The sequence below is a fragment of the Humulus lupulus genome, chromosome 2 (genome assembly GCF_963169125.1).
Source record: "Humulus lupulus chromosome 2, drHumLupu1.1, whole genome shotgun sequence".
In the NCBI taxonomy this organism is placed as follows: domain Eukaryota; kingdom Viridiplantae; phylum Streptophyta; class Magnoliopsida; order Rosales; family Cannabaceae; genus Humulus; species Humulus lupulus.
In genome coordinates, this window is record NC_084794.1 from 224,751,019 (window position 1) to 224,765,229 (window position 14,211).

The 14,211-nt window shown below is 36.7% G+C and overlaps 2 protein-coding genes across 2 annotated transcripts; one reads left to right on the forward strand and one right to left on the reverse strand.

The window, feature by feature from the left end:
* Positions 1-7,603: 7,603 nt before the first annotated feature.
* On the reverse strand, positions 7,604-9,400 carry LOC133815211 (uncharacterized). Its single transcript, XM_062248069.1, has 3 exons — positions 8,717-9,400; positions 8,357-8,500; positions 7,604-8,284 (listed from the first exon to the last, which is right to left on the reverse strand). The coding sequence occupies exons 1-3, from the start codon at positions 9,398-9,400 to the stop codon at positions 7,604-7,606; spliced, it is 1,509 nt and encodes a 502-aa protein (XP_062104053.1).
* Positions 9,401-12,518: 3,118 nt separating this feature from the next.
* On the forward strand, positions 12,519-13,036 carry LOC133815212 (large ribosomal subunit protein eL21x/eL21w-like). Its single transcript, XM_062248070.1, has 2 exons — positions 12,519-12,548; positions 12,671-13,036. The coding sequence occupies exons 1-2, from the start codon at positions 12,519-12,521 to the stop codon at positions 13,034-13,036; spliced, it is 396 nt and encodes a 131-aa protein (XP_062104054.1).
* The last annotated feature ends 1,175 nt before the right edge of the window (positions 13,037-14,211 follow it).

Genomic DNA, 14,211 nt, shown 5'->3' on the forward strand with positions numbered 1-14,211 from the left:
GATCTCAGAGCCCCATTAAGGTGCACTATCTATCTCACATAGAGATCTACGTACTGGTCCACTGTATATGTCATCCTCACTGGTAAGAAATGAGTTGATTTGGTGTATCGATCCACGATAACCCACATCGATTCATGTTGACCCACTGTCCTGGGTAACCCCACCACGAAATCCATCATGATGTCCTCCCTTTTCCACTTTGGGGTGTTTAGAGGCTGTAATAGCCTTGCTGGTCTTTGATGCTCAGCCTTGACCTGTTGGCATGTCAAGCTTATTAGCCACATATTCTGTCACATCCCTGTTCGTCCCAGTCCACCAATACAGCGATCTCACATCTTGATACATCTTCATGGTGCCTGGATGCAAAGAGTAAGGGATAGTATGAGATTCATCCAAAATCTCCCTTCTAATAATAGTGTCCATCAGAACACAGATCTGACCCTTGTGTCTCAACAAGCCTAAATCTATCACTGTAGGTAATGACCCAAAATTGCTAATAAGGCATAAGGGCCTTGATTAGCGTGCCAGGAGGGAATAATTGGTATATATGTATGATTTAATGTTTAAATGCATGATTAAATGATTATATGTGAATAAATGATTAAATACATGTTTAGGAGTATTAAATATGCATGTGGGCCCATATTAGTTTATAAGGGCATATTTGTAATTTGAACCCGTTGAGGGTATGATTTTGAGTTATGTGCAGTGTTTCTGACATGAGGAGATCCTATCCTTCGGTATTAGTCGAGAGCCACGATTATGGTAAGGGATATTTAGTTGAGGTTGGTAACTATTAGTAACCTTGGTGTTAGTGGTATTAGTAAAATGAGAAGGGAAAAGTGGTATTTTCGTTAGAGTGGTGAAATGACTTACCTACCCTTGAGGTTTAGTGTTTGGCTCAGTTTAAGAAAGGGTAGGATGGTCTTTTAGAGTTAAAATTAGAAACCCACAGTTGAAGGAAAAGACTCTCACATGTTAGACTCCTCTAGATTATTCCTTGGGTCATTTGGTTCAATTTTGAAGAAGAGAGAAATAGAGCACGAGTCATGAGAGCTGGGTTTTGAAGGAATTAAAGACTGAAATCAATTTGAAGAAGGGATTAGCAGCCATCCACACTTAGAAATTTTGAATTTGGAAAGAAGGTAAGAATTTCATTTTTCTGGTTTTAGGTTTTCACTTGTTCTTGTAAGTTCTGAGTTTAATTTTGGAAAGCTGGGTTGTTGGGATGAAGTTTGAGGAACACTAACTTGGGAATTTAGGGTTGGAGCTTGGAGTGGCATTGGAGGTAGCCTAGGGTCGAATTCCTCTCTAAGGTAATGATTTTTTAACCTTGATTGTCTTGAGTTTTCTGGTTTTTAGTTAGAGTTCTTGATCTTCGTAGCTCAATTTTGATTTCTGTGTTTGATGAGGTGTTTAGCTAAGTTGTAGTGTTATTATGTTGTTTTGGGTGAGATATAGTGATTTATGGGCTCAATTTTGTGTTTGGTTGATGATTGGGAAATATTTTTGGAGCTTTAGCTCGGGGAGTTTCGAAGATGGATTAATCTGTGAAAATTTGCACGCAAGTATACGTGGTCGATTCAAGTAATATAAATAGTAAATAGAGTATCGTTCCCACGAAGACTATTTTCCAATTACCACTAATTGGATTTTCAAATTCTATTTGGTGAATTGAGATTTAGATGAATAATTAAAATTAAAATGAATACTCTAAACTATGAACAAAATTTAAAGAACTAGAAGCAAAACAATGAATCAACTAATTAAAAAACAATAATAAAAAGCCTAGGAATTAATTTCATCAACTTTTCATTCTATCAATTTTACTAATCAATTCTAAATATCTTCTTCCAATTCTAATAGCAGGTTAATATAATCGATTCCTATTCTTTTTCAAGATATGAGATCTTAGTCTATATGCAGGTTTTCTACATTTCTGTGATAAACTTAAACATATAGAAGACATTAAGCATGGAAACCTAATTACTACACAAGTCATACAGGTACTTTTGTCCAATTTGTAACCTATGTCTATATAATGATAACATATTCAATTCTCATCTTTCGAAATTTGAATCAAAACCATTAAATCAAGTAATTAGTGATCAAGTATTTACCAGCATTAAACAAACATCATATAGATTAGAATAAAAAAGAAGTATCAATACAATATCATAATAAAATTAAATAGAAATCCAAAGGACTACATTAATCCCTAGATAAAAGAAATTAGTTCATAGCTAACATAATGAAAATAAACTTCCAATAATTATTCATAGAAAAAAAACCTAAAGAATTCATATGAAAAAGAAATCTAATTACAGCAGCCTTTTCTAAATCTAGGGTTTTTAAAACTAAAAATGCTTTCAAATTCGCAGAATAATGTTCCTTAAATAACTTTCCAATGCTCCTAAGTGAAAAGACCATTTTGTCCTTCAAAAAGTGGCTAAAAATCTAAAAATCGCGTTGATAGCGCTGTACCGCTAGGTCTTGAGCGCTGTAGCGCTATTGTCAGTGCCGAAATGCCCTAAAAATTAATTCACTAGCGTTGTAGCGCCCATAATGTAGTGTTGTAACACTACTCTTCTATTCTTGATAGTGCTGTAGCACCAGTTTTGTAGCGCTGGGGCGCTACTGACAGATTCAACAGAGTCTAACATATCCTTCCTAACGTAGAAGCGCCACTTTGATAGCGCTGTAGGGCTATTGACAGTATCATAGCTCAGACATATTGCTCCCGAAAAATACAATTTTCTTCAAATTAACTCCATTCTCTTCCACTTTCACTTCATTCCACTCTTTTCACCAACATAGCATGAAAAACCTTAAACATGAACAAATGACCATAATTCCGCAGTAAAATAGCCCTAAACTAATGAAAACCTACCTAAAAACTAGACCCTAAACGAGCCTAAAACTTGTTTATCAAACTCCCCCAAACTAAACCTTTACTTGCCCTCGAGTAAGGAATCTAACTAGACTCAAACCTAAAAAAACCAAATTGACATAACTAACCAATTCCAACACTCAAGACTGCTATGCACATATAATTCTCAGGAAAACAATCATGCTATTTAAAATATTAATATAGATTTTTAGTCAAAATACTTCACCCTTTCACTGCAATCTATCAACACCAAAGCTCATTTACTCATAACTCGCAAATAAAATAATTGAACCACTTTATGCACATCAAATTCTCACCAACTAACCATATAACCAAATATTTCCATATGCATGCACTACTTACTATTCTCCATTAATATAATCAATTGCACAAATAAGAATCAATAGGACTTTACAAAGGTTGTAATAGAAGGCTTAGGTATAGGTAGACAAAGAGACATTTTTAGGCTTAATCATACCACAAACATTCCAACTAAACAAACTTTCCTAGTAATTTCACACCACTTATCCCTTGTTACCCTTTCCCCCCCTTTTTTTTCTGTGCAATGATTGAGATTTTTTTTTTCAAACCACTCATTCTTCATTTTTTTTCAATATTACACTCCCCCAAACTTAGATTTTTCAATAAATAACTGTTTGGGAGTGTAATCATTTTGCACTTTCTTTTTCTTTTCTTTCTTTAATTTTTCACAATCACAAAGAGTTTTCTGAATAACACATAATACATACATCCCATTACACATTCACTCCCCTCATATAATAGTTTTCATGCTCATGGTGTGGGTCAAAAGAGTAAATGGTAATTCATTTCATAATTAGGCTCAAAAGAATGTGTTAACAAGAAAATAGTTGTAAGGCTCAAAAGGGTTGTCTAAGGATAAAATTTAATAGGGTTAGCTTGAAAGGCACAACCAGCCCAAAAAATTTTGCCTATATCCTTTTCAGCAATGTGCATTGTTTCAAATTTCATCTCAAATAGTAAGCAAACAATTCTAAAAAAAACTTCAATCTTTTTCAATCCACAATCGAAATTCGACATGCATAAAATAATTCAATTATAATATTTGCAATTTATGAGCAATAGATCTCTAATGTCAACAGATCACAATAAAAAAAACAAAGTAATCTAACCAAGCACACATATTGTTTCAGAAGCACATCAAATTTTCCTTCGGATTATACTACATAACAGTCAATCATATTAAAATTGCAATTATCATCAACTTAACTTACACTCTAAAACATGACTCAAAACAAACAACTAACGAAAATTAAAACAAACAAACAAAAAAAAATGCATAAAAAAACACCAAAAAATAAATCTCTTCCCCAAACTTAAAACCAAACATTTTACCCAATGTTAAAGTGCAGAAAGAATGAGAACATAGACTTACCTGACCAGCCACGTCAGTATGGAAATTATGGCAGCTGGGACGAAGGTCCCTCGAAAGGTTGAGACAGCAGAGCCTGTGGAAATTCAGCAAATGAGAGAGGCGGAGGCGGAGAGTAAAACGGAGAATACAGTGGATACGTTGGTGGTGGAGAAAAATAAATCTAATCCGCCTCATTTAAAGACCACCGACTCACTAATTTATTTAAACGAGCCACGTGGTTGACTTCGTATTCATACCGTTGGCCCATGTATTGATTCATCATGTGGTGCTGCTGAACCATATACTTATTTTGTTGGAGAAGATAATCCAACTTATCACTGACGTTCTTCATGCTACGGTCACCACTACCCTCAGCAACACCGGATCAGCCTCTTCTTCCACCTCCGTTTCCACGCGTCGTTTACCCTTTTTCCTTGTCTGTGGCACATAAAGAGCAGGTGCGGGATAACCCTTCATCAAAGTAATAGAAAAAGGTTGCTGCAAGGACTGATAAATATCAGTAACGAACTCGGGAACTCCAGCTTTATAGCATAACATTGTGATGACAGATCCATGGCCCAAACCTCCAATGGTATAACCTTTTTCAATATACTCAATGTTCTCTTTTATCCACGAGCCCATATTAATAGTCATCCCTATCATCAGAAGTACTCAATCCTTAGCCATGTCAGACACATGACTTACTGGCATAAACTGAGCACATACAAAGAAAGCCCAAAATCTGGCCTCAATATTCAATTGACATGACACAATACTCTTGGGTAAAGAGCCAGATAAATTCCAAGGAGCACCTTCAAAGCATTACTTTTCAGCCACAACATTATAATCAATATATCCTTTCAGATATCTTGTATATTCCTCCTCTTGCTCTTTTATGTGCGACACATTGAAAACATTATTAATGGATTCGGCAGTGAAAGGGACTCACTTACCTCTAACAAAAACTTTACCATTGTGTTTAGTCCTTAAATTCGCATAGAAGTCATAAACCAATGATACATTCGCCTACGCCAGGTTCGTAACAAAGTTGTCCCTCCTCCGAGCGGTGAGATTAGCTCTAACCAACTCAAAAATCTGAGGATCAAAGGGGTCAGATTGATATTTTACTTCTCTTTCAGGAATCAATGTTTTTCGCACAAACTTCTCATACCACTCTTGAGCTTGAAAATTTATAAACCTTGTTTCATCAAACTCCTGCTCTGAGATATCCTCCCTTTGTTGAGTGGCAGAAACTTTACCTTTCCCTTTATCCTTAGATTTCCCATCTTTACTTTTAGGAGCCATAGTCGATACTCACAACAACACCAAACCCAAAAAAATTCCGACACCACCTCCCCTTAAATTAAATACTTTCCTTCTTCACAACCACCCTATAAATCCAATTTCACAGAACACAATACCCAAATACTACAAATCACAGCAGCAAAAACCAATTTCCACCAAAGACAATCAACAATTGAACCCAATCCCAATTGCAGATTAAATCTTGAAATAAAAGGGATTGAAAACACTTACTAGCCCTTGAAATGGTCTTCCTTGTGCTTGATTGATCAAAGCCCCTTGAAAATTTTAACCTTCTTCAAGAAATTTGAAACTTTGAATTTTTAGGGCTCAAAAATGTAATTTGGAAATTTGGATTGGTTTTAGAGGAAAGAATTGGAGCAATGGGCAAAATGGCTGAGATAAAGAGAAGATGAAGAAGATAGTTGGAAAATATGATGGGATTTTCTGGGAAGAGGCTGTAATGGAGGATCAATGGAGGTTTAGGGGTGCTGGGATAGAGAGAAAAAGAAAGGGAGAAGAAGAAATGAGGGTTTGAAGAAAAAGTTTCGAAATCCAGCCCTTTTTTAAAAAAAATATGGGATAAGAGCGTTGTAGCGCTACATATATAGCGTTGTAGCGCTTCCACGACCATTCTGGGAATTGTTAGTTCTGGAATTAGCACCATAGCGCTACTAATACAGCGCTGTAGTGCTACCTGGCCGGGTAAAACTCCTTCCAATCTGAGAATAGCGTCGTAGCGCCTCCTGCCCAGTGCTGTAGCGCTATAACCTTAAAAAAAATTATAGCTTCTCTGTAAATAGCTACGTAGCGCCACCTTCTTAGCACTATAGCGATATTGCCCTCAAAAATTAAATTTTCAACCCTTTTCTTTTAAAACTCTTGCATTTTTTTTCACGTTTTTCACGGTTTATAAAATACATCACAATTGTTCCCGATTAAAAATAATCACTAAAACAAATTCCCTAAAACATTGTTCCAAACAAAACAAAAATAAATAACATAAATTTAAAATTCAAGAAAAATAAAAATAAACTTAGGAATGCCTCCTAAGAGCGCTGTCTTTAACATCTTTTAGCCGGACTCTTGTTTGTATTCAATTCAGAGTGGTTCCAAAATCACCACGGACTTGCATTTTTACACTGGGCCCTCCACATAATGCTTCAACCTCTGACCATTCACCTTAAAATGTCCCATCTTCTCACTATGAATTCACACTGCTCCATAAGAAAATGAAGCAACTACTGTGTATGGTCCTGACCATCTCGATTTCAATTTACCAAGAAAGAGCCTAAGTCTTGAATTAAATAGCAGCACTTTATGTCTTGGTTGAAAATCCTTCCTAAGCATCTACTCATCATGGAAGGCCTTCACCTTATCTTTATAAATCCTTGCATTCTCATAAGCTTCATTTCAGAATTCATCAAGCTCGTTTAACTCCATAAGCCTATTTTGTCCCGCCATAAAGAAGTCAATATTTAACTTTTTCACAACCCAGTAAGCTTTGTGCTCGAGTTCCACCGGTAAATGACATGCATTACCAAACACCAATCGATATAGTGACATACAAATCAGAGTTTTGAATGCAGTGCGATAAGCCCAAAGTTAATCAACGAGCTTCTTCGACCAATCCTTCCTTGACATATTTACAGTCTTTTCCAAGATACCTTTAATGTCCCTATTTGACACTTCGGCTTGACCATTTGCAATTGAATGATAAAGCAATGCCTTTCAATGATGAACACCGTAACGAGCACAGAGAGCAGTGAAAGACTTGTTGCAAAAATGACTTCCCCTATCACTAATAATTGCTCTTGGGGTACAAAACCCAGTGTAGATAGTTTTGTGATTGAATCTAAGTACCTTTTTCCCATCACAAGCAGGAGTTGTTGGAGCTTCTACCCATTTAGAAACATAGTCCACCGCAAGCAGAATGTACTTGTTATTATAAGATGACGGGAAAGGTCCCATAAAGTCTATTCCCCACACATCAAACAACTCAACTTCCAAAATACCAGTCATTGGCATTCGATATCTTCTTGATATATTCCCAGTTCATTGACAACGATCACAACTTTTGACAAAGACATTAGAATCTTTAAATAATTAGGCCATTGAAACCCACTCTGCAAAACTTTTGCTGCTGTTCTTGTTCCTTCGAAATGACCACCACAATGCAAAGTATGGCAGTGAGTAAAGATTAAAAACATCTCCTCTTCGAGCACACATCTTATAATAACTTGATCAGGGCAATGTTTATACAGAATAGGCTCCTCCCAGTAATAGTTCTTCACCTCCGAATAGAATTTCTTCAATTGTTGCCTTCTCATCTCAGGAGGTATAACCTCTGCAACTAGAAAATTAACATAGTCTGCAAACCATGGAACATCTTTACAAACACTTACTTCAAACAACTGCTCATCAGGAAAAGCATCATTAAATTGAACTTCTTTATCAATAGAATTCTCATCAGCCTCCAATCTAGACAAGTGATCAGCCACCGAATTCTCTGTGTCTTTCTTATCCTTTATTTCCACATTAAATTCTTGCAACAACAAAATCCAATGAATAAGACGAGGCTTGGAATCTTTCTTGGTCATAAGATATTTTATAGCAGAATGATCTGTGTAAACAACCACCTTATTCCCAATCAAGTATGGCCTACACTTATCAAAGGCAAACACTATGGCCAAAAGCTCCTTCTCCGTAGTTGCATAATTAATTTGAGCATCATTCAAGGTACAACTTGCATACTAAATCGTTCTAAATACCTTGTAAACTCTTTGTCCCAACACTACCCCAACTGCAAAGTCACTAGCATCACACATCAATTCAAATGGAAAATCCCATTGAGGTGCTACAACTATAGGTGCCGAAATCAATTTCTCCTTAAGTATCTTAAAAGCTTGGTGACACTTTTCATAAAAATCAAAAGGAACTCAATTCATCAACAAAGTAGACAAAGGCTTTGAAACCTTAGAAAAATCTTTGATAAACCTTCTATAAAACCCTGCATGACCAAGGAAGCTTCTCACTCCCTTAACTGAAACTGGAGCTGGTAAATTCTCAATTGCAGAAATCTTAGCTCAGTCTACCTCAATACCTTTCTTATAAATCTATTGCTCCAATACAATTCCTTCATTCACCATAAAGTGGAACTTCTCCCAGTTAAGTACTAAATGCGACTCTTCACATCTCCTCAAAACCAACTCCAAATTAGTCAAGCAATTATCAAAAGATGACCCATAAACAGAAAAATCATCCATAAAAATCTCAATCCCTTTCTCAACCATGTCAGAAAATATAGCCATCATACACTGTTGAAATGTAGCTAGTGCATTGCATAGCCCAAATGGCATCCTTCTAAAAGCAAAAGTACCATAAGGACATGTAAAAGTTGTCTTCTCTTGATCCTCCGGTGCAATTACAATCTGATGATAACTTGAGTACCCATCTAGAAAACAATAGTAGTTATGCCCTGCCAACCTATCCAACATCTGATCAATAAAAGGCAAAGGAAAATGATCTTTCCTAGTTGCCTTATTCAACTTCCAGTAATCTATACATATTCTCCAACCCATCATAGTCCTTGTTGGAATTAATTCATTACTCTCATTCTTCACCACAGTCATACTACCCTTTTTAGGTACTACTTGTACTGGACTTACCCAAGCACTATCCGAAATAGGATAAATCACTCCAGCATCTAACCATTTCAAGACCTCTTTCCACACCAGTTCTTTCATTATTGGATTAAGTCTTCGCTGAGCATCAATAGTTGGTCTTGCATCTTCTTCCATAAAAATTCTATTCATAACTGACAATGGGCTTATTCATCTTATATCAGTAAGAGTCCATCCTATAGTAGTTTTATGAGCCCTTAATACCCGCAACAACTTCTCCTCATCTACTTCCGAAAGAAATGATGAAACTATGACTGGAAGAGTCTCTTTCTCCCCAAGATAAGCATAACGCAGATGTTCTGGTAAAGCCTTCAATTCTAATGCAGGTGGCTTCAAAATTGATGGTAATGGTCTTTCCGATCCCTCACCCAATTCTTCAAACCTTTTATTCTTCCACGACCCATATGATTGTATCCACTTCAAATAACTCAACGCCTCTTCATTATCCTCACCATCTACGTCATCAACTGTAAGACTAATTTCAAGAGGATCTTCAATTAACTTTCTTCTCCCTACTACCTCTTCTACCACATCAACTAAGAAACAATTGTCACTTTCATTAGGAAAAGTCATAGCATTAAACACATTAAATATTACTTCTTCCCCTTGCACTCTTAGCCTTAACTCTCCCTTTTGCACATCTATCAATGCTTGCCCAGTTGCTAAAAATGGCCTCCCCAAAATAATAGGAACATTCTCATCCTCCTCCATATCAAGAACTATAAAATCAGCTGGAAATATAAACTTATCCACCTTCACCATCACATCTTTTATAATACCACGTGGATTCTTCACAGTTCTATCAGCCAATTGCAATGTTACTGTGGTTGGCCTAGCTTCACACAAACCAAGTCTATGAATTACTGACAAAGACATCAAATTAATACTTGCCCCCAAATCACAAAGTGCATGCTTACATTCAAACTCCCCAATCGCGCATGGAATAGTAAAACTACCAGGATCTCTTAACTTTTGAGGAAGTTTCCTTTGTAATATAGCACTACACTCTTCTGTTAACGCTACTGTTTCATAATCAACCATCTTTCTCTTATTAGACAGAATCTCCTTCATAAACTTCACATAGTTGGGCATCTTCTCTAATGCTTCTGGGAACGGTATATTAATATTTAGCTTCTTGAACACCTCTAAAAACTTTGCAAACTGCTTATCCAGATTATGCTTCCGAAGCCTTTGTGGATATGGAATTCTAACATGCTGCTCAATACTCACAGGTGGTACCACTTCTTTCTTGTTAAGGTCTTCAGTATCCTTTTCTTCATTAGACTTATCTTCTTCTATGCCTTGTGTATTTCCCTTCTGACCTTCTTCTTTTGACTGATTCTTCTTTGGCTCTTCATACCGTGTTCCACTCCTCAAAGTAATAGCTTGACACTATACGTTAGGATTAACTTCTGTAGTGCTTGGAAAATTTCCACCACCCCACTTGGTGGAATTGGAGTTCCCGAGAGCTTGGGATTGTTCCCAAGATTGGTTTATGGAATCGAATTATAATGAGGGTGCTAATTATGGTTTGTGACTAGGTGACCATTTGGGCTTTGAGACAAGATCGTACTTGAGGGGTCGTCTCTTGAAATCTAGTGCAAGTGTAAAAGGTAAGAAAACAATACCCTTTTATGTGGCTGTGATAGGACTAAGGGTTCCCTATAGTTGAATACAGATATAGTATGATTATGATTTTCCATGTGAGCATGAAATAAATGGCCTAAGAGTGTCAGGATTGATATTGGTGCACAAGACGCGGTTCGGCTACTGAGAGCTGAGGTTAATTAAATAATCACTTAGCTTGGCCTAAGCGAGCCGGAGTCAGTGGGTTAAATAGAGGGTACCTTAAGAATTGAATGATGAGTATGATATCTTTATTATTATTAATCTGATGTTTATGGCTTGTTGAATACTGAGATGAATATCTTGTGAATCATTGATTTCCATCACTGGTTATGTGTATGTCATTACACGCTGAATATCTGGTTAACTGCCTTATGGATCATCTGATTATCTGTATTGCATATGTTTTGCTTTATGGTTTTCTTGCTGGGCCTTGGCTCACGGGTGCTACATGGTGTAGGTAAAGGCAAGGGCATTGTGGACCAATCCCGAGTTGGAGAGCTCTGGGGGCGGGATGTACATAGTCAGGTTCTCGTCCGCCACGGCCGAGGGACAGTACAGGGACATGAAAACCTAAAATGCGTATTTTGCCATTAGAGTGCCTTGTGATTGTATATAACTTTTGAAATTTTGTAAATTGTCCTTAAACCCTGTTTTTGGGATCACATGTACCAAAGGTTTCATTAAATGAAAATTTATCTATTTATGACCAATTTTTTTTAACCCTAACTCTATTATGACTTTAGGGTCATGTTTTTAACTAAATGACTTGATTAGCGAATCTTGCATGATTATAAACACACAGTGTAATGGTCTTAGTTACCCAGGGTGTTATAACTTGGTATCAGAGCCGTCTAGGTTTAAGGGTTCCTGAAGACTGGCTGGACATGTACACTCGCCGCTAAAGACAAGCTCGACTTAGGGTTCAGTAATTGTATATTTATGCTTAAGTGTTTGAAAGGAAAATGAATGCTTTAATCTGTATGACTAAATGAATATCTGAATGATTATTTGCATAGTGATCGCATATGGATTAATATATGGATAGTTGCCTATATCTTGATTGCTTGTGATCGGTTGATTCCCAATGGTGGACTATGGAAAGATTATTACCTTATCATCATACACTACAAGAATTTTAGCCTAATATAACACCTAAAAATGACAATTTTTAAAAAACGCTATGGTTAAATAGAAAAATCAGGCGCACTCGGTACAGTAAAATTTTACAGCCCGCCACTAGCTTTTCCATCTCCCCCTCTAATATTCTATTAGCCTATCTCTCTCTCTCTCTCTTGTATCTTCTTCTTCACAAATCAACCCTAACCGTGTTCCCCTCTGTATCTTTTTCTCTCCCTCTAAAAATAGCCACACACACTACAATCTCTTGCCTTCTCTCAATCTCTCGTTCATCCCACTCACAGTGACTATTTCTTTCGTTCATCGACCTCTCTCTCTCATTCTCTTTCAGATGTGGGTGCTAAGGATCAATGATGAAGAGTCCCAAGAAAGGGCTTTGGGACGATGATGAAAAGACGCAATAAGGTGCGAAGCAGATGCTCCCCAAAGTGCTTTGACCCTTTCTTCTCCCTAGCGCGAACCAGAGGCCTTTCCTCCATGGGCGATGGGCAACCGAGTCTGTCCATTATGTGAAGTAAGGTAACTTTAACCCATTTTTTTAATTTATGATATATGAAGTATGATTTATATGTAAACTAAGGTAACTGAGCTTGTCAATTTTGATTTTTTTTTGGTGTTGATTTATGGATTTGAAAGTTTAACGACGCCATTCACAAGGGTATGCCCCACAAGTTCTACCATGGCCGAACTGGGCGTGTCTGGAACATCACCAAGCGCACTATTGGCATGGAGGTTAACAAGCAGGTTGGGAACCGCATCATTAAGAAGAGGATTCATGTTCGTGTGGAGCATGTCCAGCCCTCTAGATGCACTGAGGAGTTCAGAAACAGAAAGTTAAGGAACGATAAGCTCAAGGCCGAGGCCAAGTTGAAGGGTGAGGCCATCAGCACCAAGAGGCAGCCAGAGGGTCCCAAGCTAGGTTTCATGGTCGAAGGAGCTCAGTTGGAAACTGTCACCCCCATTCCTTATGATGTTGTCAACGATCTCAAGGGTGGTTATTAGATCTTTTTATGTATTATTTTTTCTTCTCAATGTTCTGTTTTGTTCTGTTCTTGTCTGGTTTTGATTTTTTTTTCAAGACTACCAATGGAAACATTTCCTTAATTAGTTCAAGTACTCGAAGTCGTTGTTAGTTTTCATATTTTGAATACTATTCTAAGTACAATTTTGTTATAAAAATTTTCTGTGCTATTTTTGTTGTGTACAGAAATATTCCAAGAGTCCAAGATTTTCGGTTTATGAAAGACAAAAAGAAAGAGGCATTCTCATGACACCAGGTCTTCAAGGCAGCTCACCTCACTAGTCATGGCATCAATTCGGAAGGACACCTCAAAGCTTCACAAAAGCCAGATGGCAGCAAGCAGTAGGCACAACACCTCAGTATCTCACGGCATCAGGTCTTCATTTATTAAGATTTTTTTTGAATAAATTTCTGAAGTCAACTCTATATTCGCTCAGGTATATACATGTAATACTGTTTCTGAGATATAATTTTATGAGTTACATCTGTCTATAGAGTTGAGCGAATATAGATATACTGTAATACTGAGCTTAAACCTCCTCCCTGAGCTTCATTGTCTATAGATATACTGTAATATTGGACTCTTGATCAGAATTAGACAAAAAGACAACTATTAGTGATCTTAATGAAAGGCATGGTAAGTTATTTTTTTTTTAAGGAATCCTTTTCTTATTTTTAATCACATCTAGATAATTTTTATCTCAGTTTCTGTGTAAGAAAAACACTGAGAGACTGATGAGATTTGATTGAAACTGTCAAGTAGATGAAAATTAATTTTCTACTTATTAACTATCATCTAGCTCAAAGATGTTGGCTTTGCATAACATCAGAATGATTTGTTGCCACCGTAGTTGATTTTAAGACTAGTTTGGCTGTTTCCCAACTATTTTATGAGTTTCATTTGACTAAGATTTTTACTTTGGAATTCAGATTGCATATTTGTAGTATGTGCTAATGATTTTTGTTTTTGTGTGTTTCTGAGTGAAGCAAGAAAACTGTTTGATGAAAGGTCTAAGTTAGATGTTATATTTTAGAGTTCTATAATTATGGGTTTTCTAAACATGGAGAAGTTGATAAAGCTATTAGGTTGTTTGATTGGATGCCATCAAGAAATCCCATTTCTTAAATTACTTGATTGGTGGGTATTTTAGCTAGG